Below are 12,597 nucleotides of genomic sequence, written 5' to 3'. Positions count from 1 at the left end.
CATCGTGTCTTGTAATATATACTAGTATATTTAGAGATTTAGGTTGAATATGCTTGGTTTTGACCAGTGGCGGATTTAACGGGCGGCGCAGCCCCCCCCCCCCCCCCCCCTAAAATTAAATTATCATATTTAAGGTCAATCGTGGTATCTTGTTTAGAAAAATGTTCTAAACGATAAAAGAAGCAGTAATTTCTTCTACACCCGGAGAAATAAATGACAAAATCTTTTGTTTTCTAGAATTACTTTATTGGGAAAACTTTTTTTTCAAAAACCCTTAAAATTTGAGTCATTTTATTAATTTCACCTTATCAAAAATTATAGAAAATAGTACAAATGACTAAATAGGAGACATATTTTAAGCCCTATAAAATCTGTAAAATCCAGGAGCTTCCGGGGGCTTCGCCCTAGACCCATTGGGGGCCTCAAGGCGGCCCCCAGCCTCATAAAGTGGCGCCCCCGTAACCGCAATTCCTGGATACGCACCTGTTGACCATATGTTAGGTTATCTCCAGAACCTTGAAAGTTAGGTGGGCATTAACCTTGTCTGCTATTGCATACCAGCTGCTAACATGGCCTATACATGTAGTTGTCACTCAACATCTGGATCATGGGGTTTTCTTGCAATTCTTACTTCTCTATAACAATTAATGGAAAGTGCACCAAATTTCAAAACCACTAGTCCCGTGGCGTATGAAGCGTCATTATTTACCTTTGCCAATGGAACAACTCTCTCGGCGTTGTCATCTGTGCCTCATATTTACCTAGATTATTTCCATCTTTTACCAGACCTTTCCAGGCCACGATGTTTCGGCAACCAGAATGTCACATTTATAAGAGTCAACGTATCGAGCAGAAAATAGCGAGGCTTCAGTCTGTGTGGGATGCGACACCACTAGTCTCATCATTCACATCTTAATCTGAAAATAAACACAGTATACCATTCTCTGGCATAACCTTATTGCAATAGTCCGACATTTCTGAATAACTCGACTGCAAAATTTGCATAACGACCTTGATATAAGTTTAGTACAAAACACCTGGCTAAAAACACCCCGTCTTCCAAATATGAGCCTCTTATGTTTATACATTGTAAATTTTTCTTATCACAGACCTTTACCTCTGCAAAATGGTCTGTGTTCAAGATCATATATACACACACGTACAATTTTATCAAAGGCAAGTATGAGTCTGCAACGCCTATCTATTACTACTTGCTTCACAGAAATTTATTTTCACTGTATAACTTATGACCAAGACCTTAATTAGGCAAATTATTTTATGAAAGGGCATTACATGCCATGTTGCAGTAATCATTCCTCATATTAAGTATAAACATCAATTAAAATGTCTTTGTTTTGAAAAGTTATGGTTTATACAATATTGTTTTTGATTTGGTGACCTTCACATTAGACATGATCTTGGTTCAAGATTAAAATGACCTTAAGCATTCTGTTCATCAACTATGAATATCTAGTGTTCTAAACAGAGCTATATGGCAATATAAGGAAATGTTTTTATATTTGACCTAATGGATTTCATTCAAGGTCAGTACATACTACCTTACTATAAACAATATTTGTAGTCAATGACTTTAAGTTTGTTTACTAGTAATCATCATCTTTCCCTAATGACCCGTTTCAGTTGGTTTATTGCTAAATTTAGACCCAATATACAGAGAAACTTTTTCAATGAAAATAAAAACAAACATATAACGTCTGGTTTTCAAATTTTCCTACAGTGTCCGAGTAACAGTCTCTTCCCACAACAATAGGATGCATTATACGGCGCAACGATGACCGAAAGGGTTAATTATATACCAGATTTTCTGTTCTACTAATATGGAATGATATTCTATCGCTTTTTGGTATACATGCACAGTACCCCAAGGTTCTGTTTCAGAACCACTTCAATATCGATGTTGCTGTAGATTATGTTACCAAATTTAGATACTTAGGGTTCATCATGCGACATTGCCTTTACAGACGAAAATATTTTTTTCCGGGAATTCATAAATGAATTAATATGTACATAGTCTCTTTTCCTCTTCCATTCATGATCCAAATTTCTGTTATCTTAATTTATCCGATACATTGTAACATTTATTTACGGACTACATGATAATTTGTCATAATTTATTCCCAATCCTTGTTACGCTCAGCATGTTCAAAAGAAACCCCAATTCGTGAAGTCCGATTCGTCTGGCGTGTAACAAGACGCCCTTGGGCCACATCGCTTACCCGAGTCACCTTGAATCTGGATGCCTCAATATACGACTATAACCTTGTTGCTCTGGAGGTCAAGGTTGAAAGTCAGCCTAAATGGTTCGGGAGATATTGCATAGATTAGGTTTCCTTACAAGTAGGCCAAACAGCAGTCACATGTTTAATGCATAAAAAGGTCTTGTCACAAGGAATGCACATGTAAAATGCGACAGTCCCATTGCTCATAAATATTGGATAGACTATGTAAACATCATTATATGATAATTAAGTATTGTACAAATCTGATAAACCATACAGGGGAAGTGTTCTAAACTATTGTACACCTCCCCCTTTAAAGATTGAAGGATAACAATTAAATCTTTCTGTCCTGACAGAATGGCAATGTAGTATTCTACAAAGTTTCAAGTATATCTATTTTACATCCTCCACCCCTCTTAATTCCACAATAACTTTCATGGATCCTCATGACCTATCAATATGCACATCTACAAATAGCAATGAAGCATTGTACAAAATTACTTGTCTATCCAATAAGCAACAGAGGAGAAGCGTTCACAAACTATTTCACATCCTCTTAGATCCACTATACGTTTTAGGAAAATAATTGCATCCTCCTATCCTGACAAAATGCACATCTACAAATGGCAATGAAGCATTGTACAAAGTTCAAGTCTATCTGATACAACATACAGGAGGAGAAGCTTTCACAAGATTTTATGACAGACAGATGAACAGACTGACAGCCTGAGAAAGAAAGTACAAAAACAATGTCTCCCCCAGGAAGAGGGGAGATATTTTTCACTTATGACAAATAAACAACTTTAATTTTAAATTCAAATACAATTCAAATATGCATGTTAAGTTTAGAAGATGTGCAGTATATCAACAGTATGTGATGTATAGATTAAAATTCTAAGTTCTTCTCCAAATTCAAAGTACAGTACTAATCTATTTCTACAATGTTATCAAATATGTATAGCAAGAAAAATGGGAATCAAGGTAGCTTCATCCTCATGCGACTTATAAATATTAATGGTTGAACATTGGAAAACTATTAATAACTTCCACTCAATATAGTTTAATTCAATTGATAACCAAAGAAAATGTGTATGTTGCCACCTTTTACTTTAAGATGCCAGACATACAAAAACAGAAGTTAAGTTCACCTTCAGAAAATCGCACATTTTCATAAAACAGAATAATGAAAATTTTAAAAAAACTTATGAAAATGACAATTTTTTTTATGTCAACCGTTTAGAAAATCTGCTAATTCATAAAAAAGAAATCAATTAATTGTGGATATCAGAGAGATAATTGTATAATAAACATACAGTTGTGGAAATACCAGCATAGGGCCTGGGGTCACTGCCCTTGACAGCTTTCTAATTGATTATCTATGGAAAATATAAACTAGTTTACCAGGTTTTTTTAAAATCTAATTTTAATAAAGTTCCTCTGAAAGATATATTTCTATCATGTGCAAAGTTTAATCTAATTAAGATTTTTGCAAAAACCTTTGATATCGCATGAGGATCGATCTACCTTAAATTCATAACTCTTAAGTTTTTAACAATGAAGCTCTTTTTTAAAATAATCTTCACATGTGTGCGATATTCACAAGATTTCAAAATGTTTGGATTGTACATGCATACAAGTATTTACAAGTTCAATACAATATTTTAATACAGATATCTCAATGTGGGCTTATAAACACTTATAATTATACAAGTTTCCAACGTCAGTGTAGATATTGTTAAAACTAGACATGTACCTGGGTACTGTATGCATGAATTGAAATCTTTCTGGCTTCTCCAATGTCAGTGTAAATATTGTTAAAACTAGACATGTTCCAGGGATCAGCATACTTATATATATCACTTAAGGAATGCTGTTGTTCAGATTTAACAAAATACGAATTTTACAAATTAGAAAAGCTCTGATCATGATGAAGACAGTTCAAGAAACTGTAACCTTGACCTTGCTTGGTCAGGTACTGCACCTCATCAGAATGCTGATAACCACAGAGACTTGAAATAGTGCTGGCCACACTTTCAGACATGGAAAACAAGAAAACAAACCAATACATCTTGCCTCAGACTATGAAATAAATGGGCCAATTATTTAGCTTAAACGCTTTGCTCTTGTTACATAGTATTGATGAATCAAAAGTTCAAAAGTGCCATTGAACTAAATTTCATGAGTTGGTCAAACAGTACACTGATCACACATGTTTATTAATACGTCTTACAATTTATACTTGAGCATAGTAAAAAATATATTGAAATAAAAATCCAAACAAGATAACATATTTCGGATATAAAATCCTCATCAGTGCTGCTTCTGCCACTGGAAATTTCTTAAATTGAAAATTAAAATAATCAAATAGATGCATGTAATTTACCACATAATTTCAAAATTATCTATGTTTTTTATGGACTAGAAGAAAGGAAAAACTTTTTTGCATCCTGAAAACTATACAAATAAATGGTAAAATTCAAAACTAAAAAAAAAACTGCAGCATATATGTATACCTTATAGTTCTCTCTGTAGTTTTTTTTCTTGTTGTTGTCATTATGGTTTAATATGTTTTGTTTGGATTTTTTTGAGCGATTGAATTTGTTTGACCAACTCATGCAAAAGACACTCGGACCGTCCCTTTGATGGATTCCCGACACACTGGGCAGTTTTTTAAAGCTGGAGAACACTGGGCACAACTGACCAGGTGTCCGCAGGGTAAAAAAACAATGGACACCCTCTCTTCACAACACAAAATACATATCGTCCTCTCTCTCATCTCACTATTTTTCTGAGTCAGTTCTTTGATATCTGCAGGAAAAGAAACAGGCATAAATAATGATTTTTAACCTGTGTTGTAATAAATGTGCGAGTTTTGATTCAGGCTCTTTCATTTAAAAGCATTTACTTTTAGTAGTGTACTATATCAGCTTGAATCTTTTTAATACTATCCGAAATGGTGCACAATGCACTTCCGTAACATTATAATTTAGACAAATCATAATTCAATAAATGTAGAATATGTGGCAAATCTTGTTGACCACTAGTAAAATAAAAATCTAATTCCTGTTTACCATCAGGTAATCTGTCGTTAATTTTCTTCCATGAGCTGTCAGATAAAATTTTAGGAACCATACAATTGTCTTTGTCAATTTCACCACTTTCCTCCATGTCAAAAATCACATTAGCAATATTTGATCCTGACATTCCATCCCAGCCTATAGACAATTAAATTGATAATTAATCACATTTTCAACATTGTAGATTTCTGAGGTTTTTAAAAACAAAGCTTGCTGATTTTGTAAACTCTGGTACGAACTTGCATTACCTCCCTTAGACCAGTGAAATTTCAAAGCAATGTTGTACATACTGTATACATTTATGTTGTACGAATACTTTTTAACCAACTTCTTATCACTGTATATTGGAATCAATAACAATATTTCTTGGATACAGATTTCATTCACAACTGTAATATTCAACCCCTCTACAGTTCTGTCCAACAGCTACATTCTGTGACAGTACCTTTAAACTGAATCATGAATAATTCAGCTATAGCAAATGTCTTATAGAGTGTATGTTTTTATAACTTAATAGTGGTGTATACTTCTACTATATATTCATGTACCAATTACCAGCTACAGATAGCATATCAAAGGCTCAGAAAAAAAAAATGAATATGAAATGTAAGACATTAAAACATTTACTAGATGAATACACAGCATCATGTACATGTACTTGGTGCAAAAAAAAACAAAACATACACTACGCATTTCTTTCATTAAATCAATGAAAAATTCAAAACACCTGCTAGTAAGTATGCTTTACTCTGCAGTCAAAAGGAGGAACAAGCAAGGCAAAAGCTCCATTAATAATTTCCACAAAGAATTAAATTTTTTGAAAAAGATTATCTCCCTTTAACCACTGAAATTTATAAATAAAATGTCAACTGTAATGTTTTGATGGTTTGATTTATTTATAATTACTTGTCCATTGGTATGGGCAGTTCATTGAATCACTTTATCATAATAATACAGCTGAGATGAGATCACAGACAGACAAGTTGGTACTAATATTTCGCTTGAAATGTATTTAGATACCTTTTCTTTGTAACATCATTGTTGATACAGTAATTGGCAGATTTATTTTACAATCAACTGAACAGAACTCAAGAAATCTTAGAGAAGTGTTTAAATTCCTCAAAATCCCTACACACTTGACTTCCTCTCCATCAATGTCATTGTTTCCACATTCTTTTTAGAAAAATAAACTCCCCTGTTCATCTTTGGAAACAAGCAAAGTTTAAGAAACATAATATGTTGTCTGTGTGGTAATGTTGTTGAAAAGGATAAACATTAAATTTAGAATGTCAGTGATGATTAATTTATTAGAATACATGTACGTGTTTTCTACCGTCCAGGACAGCCACAATGCATGTACTAAGTTTAATCTCGATCAGAGAAAGGGTTAAATAAGATATCAACATGTATTAGTGGATTGTTCCAGCCCTAACACTCAAATCTACAAATAAATAATATGACTATCAATGGTAGCTGGTACATAAACAGTGCACATACAACTTACCTTTTGACCCCAATACTTTATCCACGGCCACCTTGACAATCCTGGGGAGGTAGCCCATGGCCAGCACGCTCTGGGCAGCATCACTCAACAGCGGGTTCTTCTTTTCAGCGGTAGTGGGGGGTTTCCGTACCGGTAACATGGACGGACTTGTCGATGCATCATCTTTTATATCTATCACACCAAACGAAATTTTATAAAACAAATTCACACAAACACCAGTCTGTTGTTGGTTTTTTGTTGTTGTTTTTTCTATAAAAATTGTAGCTTAAGCAAAAATAAATATTTTACATCTTGTTTGATTAATATCAAAATATTCAAGAACACCATCATAAAAGTCCGCCAGGTAAATAATTACATTGGCAAATCACATTTTTTACTCAATAATTAGAATGATTAACAACAAACTGTCCCCGATCTATCTTTGGGGGAAAAACTTGCCTATACTTACTGTCAATTCACATCATTGCATACTTTACATTTCTGTATTTACCTGTGAAAAGTGAAGAATTGCATAATATGAATGTATACCTTTATCCAGATTAGGGGGTGCACAGTCCGCAGCAACATCTGTAGCCTCCCTCGTCATGGATTCCGACTGCTGTTGTAAAGCTTCTTGCTACAAAAATTAAACACAATGATATTATTGTTATAAACTATAGATAAAAAATGTTCTTACAACAGTGTCCATTTAACCATGCTGAGCTTAATGTCCTAGTTATCAAACTCAACCGTGGACTCTTTATTATCATGCTTTTAGCCTGCATCTCGCAACAGTTTCTTCCCCTTAAAAAATGTCAGGAAAGTGATGCGGGAATGATAATGAAAATGTGAAGATAACCCACAGTGATCAATCTCATAATTCCTACAAAGAATACAAAATTAAGAATGGGGCAAACACTGACCCCTGGACACAACCAATCTTTTTGAAATGTACACGTACCCAGGGTTTCATCCAGCATTTAGTTGTTACTACCCATTTTATATTTAAAAGAAAATTTTGAGAATGTAGTCATGAGCTTCCAGGGGATGGGGATATAATATCCAGATTATAACAGCCATATAGTGATTGATTACTCAATTTATCTATATTGTAAGTCTGACAATTGTAGAAAATGACTTAGAATATATATTTAAAAAAAAAAAAAATGATTTTTGTTGAAAATTCTTATACAATTTTGTGAAGTTTCTACAAATGAAGAGGATTTTTTTTTATCTGTGGAAGGGGAAATATCCATTTGTTGCCAAGGGGGAAAGGTACCTTTTACCGGTAGTAAAAACAACCTAGATAAATCCCTGGCACCAGTCCAAAGGCTTTGACATGTTAAAATGTCCTCAGATCAGACAAGTTCACTGTACATTTGAATTTTCATTATTCAGACCGCTGAAAATCGCTCAAGTGTCTCGACACCACAGAAATAAATTTCAACAAATCAGCACATCGACAGGTGTAAAAATAAATATACATCACAAGAAATAAAATTCAGTGCAATCAAAATGCTCGTGGGTACATGTACCCTTCCAGATACCTTTTTTTTTTTGCATGTCTGACAGATTGAAATACAAACCATTTCAAAATACTACATAATCTAGATATTACACTCAGCTGAATATTTACTTTACCAATCATTATTGTCAGTACTGTAAAGGTCCACATAAATAGACCACTGACATCAAAAGGCTGCTATATAAATGAATTTAATGCATCATTTAGATTGTCTGCTTGTATGTGCCTGTTAGAATACATCTCTGGGGTGGGACACTTTCTAATTGTCTCCATCTTGTACATGTGTATGCTGTATGTATCCACGGTAAGCGTACTACACAGTCTGAAGTGCTTCCACCATGTTGAGCTTTCGCACTTCAAAATGTAAGAATTTACACCTACAGAAATGATAAACATGAATACACTGGCTAGTTAGCATTAACATATCACAGAGGTTATGTCTTGTTGGTGGTGTGTTGTATGTTTCTTTTCAAATCCTAAAACTTTAATTTTTCATTCCTTGTGTATCACTATGGTGACTTTTTAAATATAACGGTAAACCCCATGTCAAATCCAGAGGAAATGAAAACTTTGGAAAGTACGATTCATGAATAAAATAAGGAAATCAGAATTCCCACTCTACCATTTGCTGTTGCCGTACAGCGACTTGTACGAGGTTGATGAAATCCTGACCCTTTTTGTCCTTGACGTAGAAACACTCAGGGGCCCAGCGGGCATGTTCAACCCAGGGCTCATCCTCCGGGTCCCAGTTCCTGAGCCCTGTCCCACAGATAAAGCACCGAACACTGTCCGCTTGACCTGCCAAAGGAAATCAAAAAAGGTCTTTATCAGACAGTTTAGTGGGTGAATATTGAACAAATAAAATTCAACTTCATTACTAACTTATACATGGTATATAACACGAATTAAACATATGAAAGTGATGGTTACCATAACATGTTAATACATGATAGCGACAAAGCAAATTCATGTAGGTGGGATGTAACTTCAACCTTTCAATTCAGTGAATTTTCAACATTTTTTAAAAGGGTCGGGGTCCTGTGGCTTTTGAATTGGGAAAAATTGTCCAAATTTTGATCAAATTGGGAAAACCTATTCATTATTGTGAACATGCCAAATATATCACATCAAACAAGAAATCAAACACAAATTGATGTCATTCTTCTTTTGTTTTACATATTTAACTTTCTTTTCTTTAAACTCTTAAAATTTTCAACTATTCTTTCTAAATCATCTAGAATTGATGCATCTTTTGTCATCTCTACATAAACTATTCACATGAAACTTATTTTTTAACAAACACGTTCTTTGCCAATTTTTATTGCTGGGGGAAAATGGGCAATTTGTGGGAGGGGAAAGGGCCGATATTCAGACCTAAAATGGGTCTTAAAAAATCACTGCAATTATTAATTTATTTTTGGAAATGCTTTTAAAATTGAAAATACATGTATTCAAACAGGAAAAAAAAATAGATTCAGGAAAAGCCTAGAAAACTATGTACTTTAATCATTCTAAATACTGATCTAATCTTATGTCAGTGTGACTCATGCAGTTTGGAAATCCCTGTTAAATATACATCCTAGTCAGTTGATTGATACATGTAGTAAGCCAATGAAAACTTGCCAAGTAAATAATACAATCTAGATGGTCCTATCTGGTACACAATTGAATAATGACAGATATTATCATACAAATGGGCTTATAAGACATGTTACTGCAGAGTGTTAACTCATAAATTATGAAATACTTATGCAATTATCTACAGTCAGGCCCTTTATTTACACAATTAAATTTAAACCCTGTACATTTGGGAACATATTAGAGGGTCTGCCTTTTGTCAGATTGTAAATGACTTAAGGCAATTTCTAAAGTTACAAAATACCACATCGATGCTTCCATTGCTTATAAGGCCTAAAAGAAAAATTCTCGTGTTTCTTTTAAGTTATAAATCCTTAATCATAACCTAACATTGACCCTACAAATCTTTTCAGCAGTGTCCCACAGGGTATTAATATTAGATAGACTGACTGAAATGAAAAATTGTTTGGGAGTCGATCAGCATAGACTTATGTACAAGTTGAATTTAAAGTTACTCTTAATAAGATATTAAAGCATATAAAGTTCAACTGATAGATCAAAACTGAAAATGGGTCCTTCAATCAATACATATTATACCAACCTGCAAGGAAATTGTGATCAGAATGTTCCTTTGTGTACTTCAAATATGAAGATTGACAGAAAAAAAAAAAAATATTTCTTATCTAACTTCTTTAGTTTTGTCTTGGATATAAACAAAAAATATATTTGTCAATAACAACTATTTTTAGACCCCATGAAACCTGACAATAATTCTTTATGTACACAATCCAACATGTCCACAAAGGCTTCACTGCTGTGATCCTCTTAAATTTTTCCAAACACACATCAATTACTATGAATAATATAATACCTGTATAAAAAAAACCAGCATCTGCCAAATTCTGTGGATTCTGTTTTGCTGTTGGAGGCCAGTTATTGTACGAGGCAATTCGTTTCCCACTCTGTGAATAGTCCGGATATTTCGCGTGTTGGGGTCTCGGCACAGTGTTAATGTCACTCACATGATTCGCACTAGACGGACGAGAACTCGAATGTGGAATTACACTGTCTGTTTCATTCAATCGACTAATGTAGTCCGGATCATGGTAATTTGACGGGACCCTGGTGAGACTTCCCAATTCCCCACGGTAGGTGTCCGGTGTGTCCTGTCCGACTGAGTTCCCCGGGAATCGAAGTCCAGCCGCCATTGTTCCACCATTATGTAGCATACTATGTGCTAGAAAAAAATCAAACAATACATGAATCAATGTTGCCTGCTTAAAATGGTTAAATAAAATACACCCTCAATATTCAACAACAATTTCTAATTCAATAGCTAATACAGTAACTCAATCATATACAAGCATCTATAGGTGTTGCATGTATTCACAAATTCATATTAATTACTGTTAACCATCATACGTATTCAAACCATGGCATAGACACTTAGGCTAAAAGATTTATATTTTAAATGAAGTCATTTTTTGAACATATTATGTACCAAAATGTTAGAATATAACGAGTGTCTTCTTGAAGTATACTTTTCAAAACTATCCTGGGGTATTGATACTATGAGTTAATGTGGATAAAAGTATTATCTTTATAGAGAAGTGGAAAAGTATTATTTTCTGTAGAGAAGTGGACAGGGGGTAGGCTATGCATGCCTGTTCACTTCAGACAGGACTGGGGCATAGCCTACATCCATTTCTCTAAAGAGAATATGTTCATATTGTTAGGCCTACCTACTGAAGTAACCAAGGCCCTTCTACACAGTCTTGCAACCCAATATTACAACTTAGGAAAATCTAGTGGCCTTTTCAATCTCCTTCTCAGATATGACATTGTAAACTTCGATTACATGTTTATATGGTAACTCATGCGCGCAAAATTTCAAGAAATCAAAGAAAATTTCACACTCCTTAAAAATAGACAAGTTATTTTTAGAACACACATACCTTGTTGTACACTGCGCTGGTTTTCTGAATCTTACTCGATTGCTTTTCAACGAACTAGTTTTATCAGGATAAAAGCCGCTGACCTGAGCTGTGTCGCACGCATGTTGTTTTAAAAATAGCTAATTTATAGCCTATTTATAGATCCTGGGATTTTGTTCTAAAATTAGAAACAAAACGCCGCACGTGGGTCGATCCGCAGATTAACAATAGCTACGTACTTAAATATAGCATTTATTCCGCGTTCCGTAAATGTGAATGAATGATTTTTGCTTTTATAAACGGAATAAATAGCACAATTATAAAAAGTCAATAGTTAACCGTTTAAACCAAACATGTCAAACTCGCCCCGCGGAGCGAATAACATGATTATGCCCAACTTGATATATTTACAAAATGGAAAACACCTAATACTATGCGCAAGTGTTATCCAGCTCTGATTGGTTGATTGAAATGATTTATAGGATAGCAGCAATCTCTCATCAGAGGGCGTATTACGCTGCGCTACTCTGGGCAATCTATCGTTCCCGCTACGCTCCACTAATACCTCTGAAGTTATATTAAAATGTACAAAAACTATCTTAGCATATCGAACTGTAATGATAATATCTGATCAAATCAAACACTTCTCTGAATTTTTTAAAATCAGAAGATATGGTAAATATGGGACACCTGAGCGGATTAGAAGGTTTATATAAATATTCATTCATTCAATAATACCAGTATAATCATGGAATTCGTT

General features: G+C 34.1%; 1 protein-coding gene across 1 annotated transcript; it reads right to left on the bottom strand.

Moving 5' to 3' along the window:
* Window positions 1-4,772: 4,772 nt before the first annotated feature.
* On the bottom strand, window positions 4,773-11,660 carry LOC125677553 (death-associated inhibitor of apoptosis 2). The gene is made up of 7 exons (XM_056158954.1): window positions 11,646-11,660; window positions 10,775-11,140; window positions 8,948-9,123; window positions 7,350-7,437; window positions 6,822-6,992; window positions 5,312-5,455; window positions 4,773-5,048 (listed from the first exon to the last, which is right to left on the bottom strand). The coding sequence occupies exons 2-7, from the start codon at window positions 11,130-11,132 to the stop codon at window positions 4,852-4,854; spliced, it is 1,134 nt and encodes a 377-aa protein (XP_056014929.1). The 5' UTR covers window positions 11,133-11,140; window positions 11,646-11,660; the 3' UTR covers window positions 4,773-4,851.
* Window positions 11,661-12,597: the final 937 nt, after the last annotated feature.

Source organism: Ostrea edulis, chromosome 3 (assembly GCF_947568905.1).
Source record: "Ostrea edulis chromosome 3, xbOstEdul1.1, whole genome shotgun sequence".
In the NCBI taxonomy this organism is placed as follows: Eukaryota; Metazoa; Mollusca; class Bivalvia; order Ostreida; family Ostreidae; genus Ostrea; species Ostrea edulis.
This window is presented reverse-complemented; position numbering and strand designations above follow the sequence as displayed.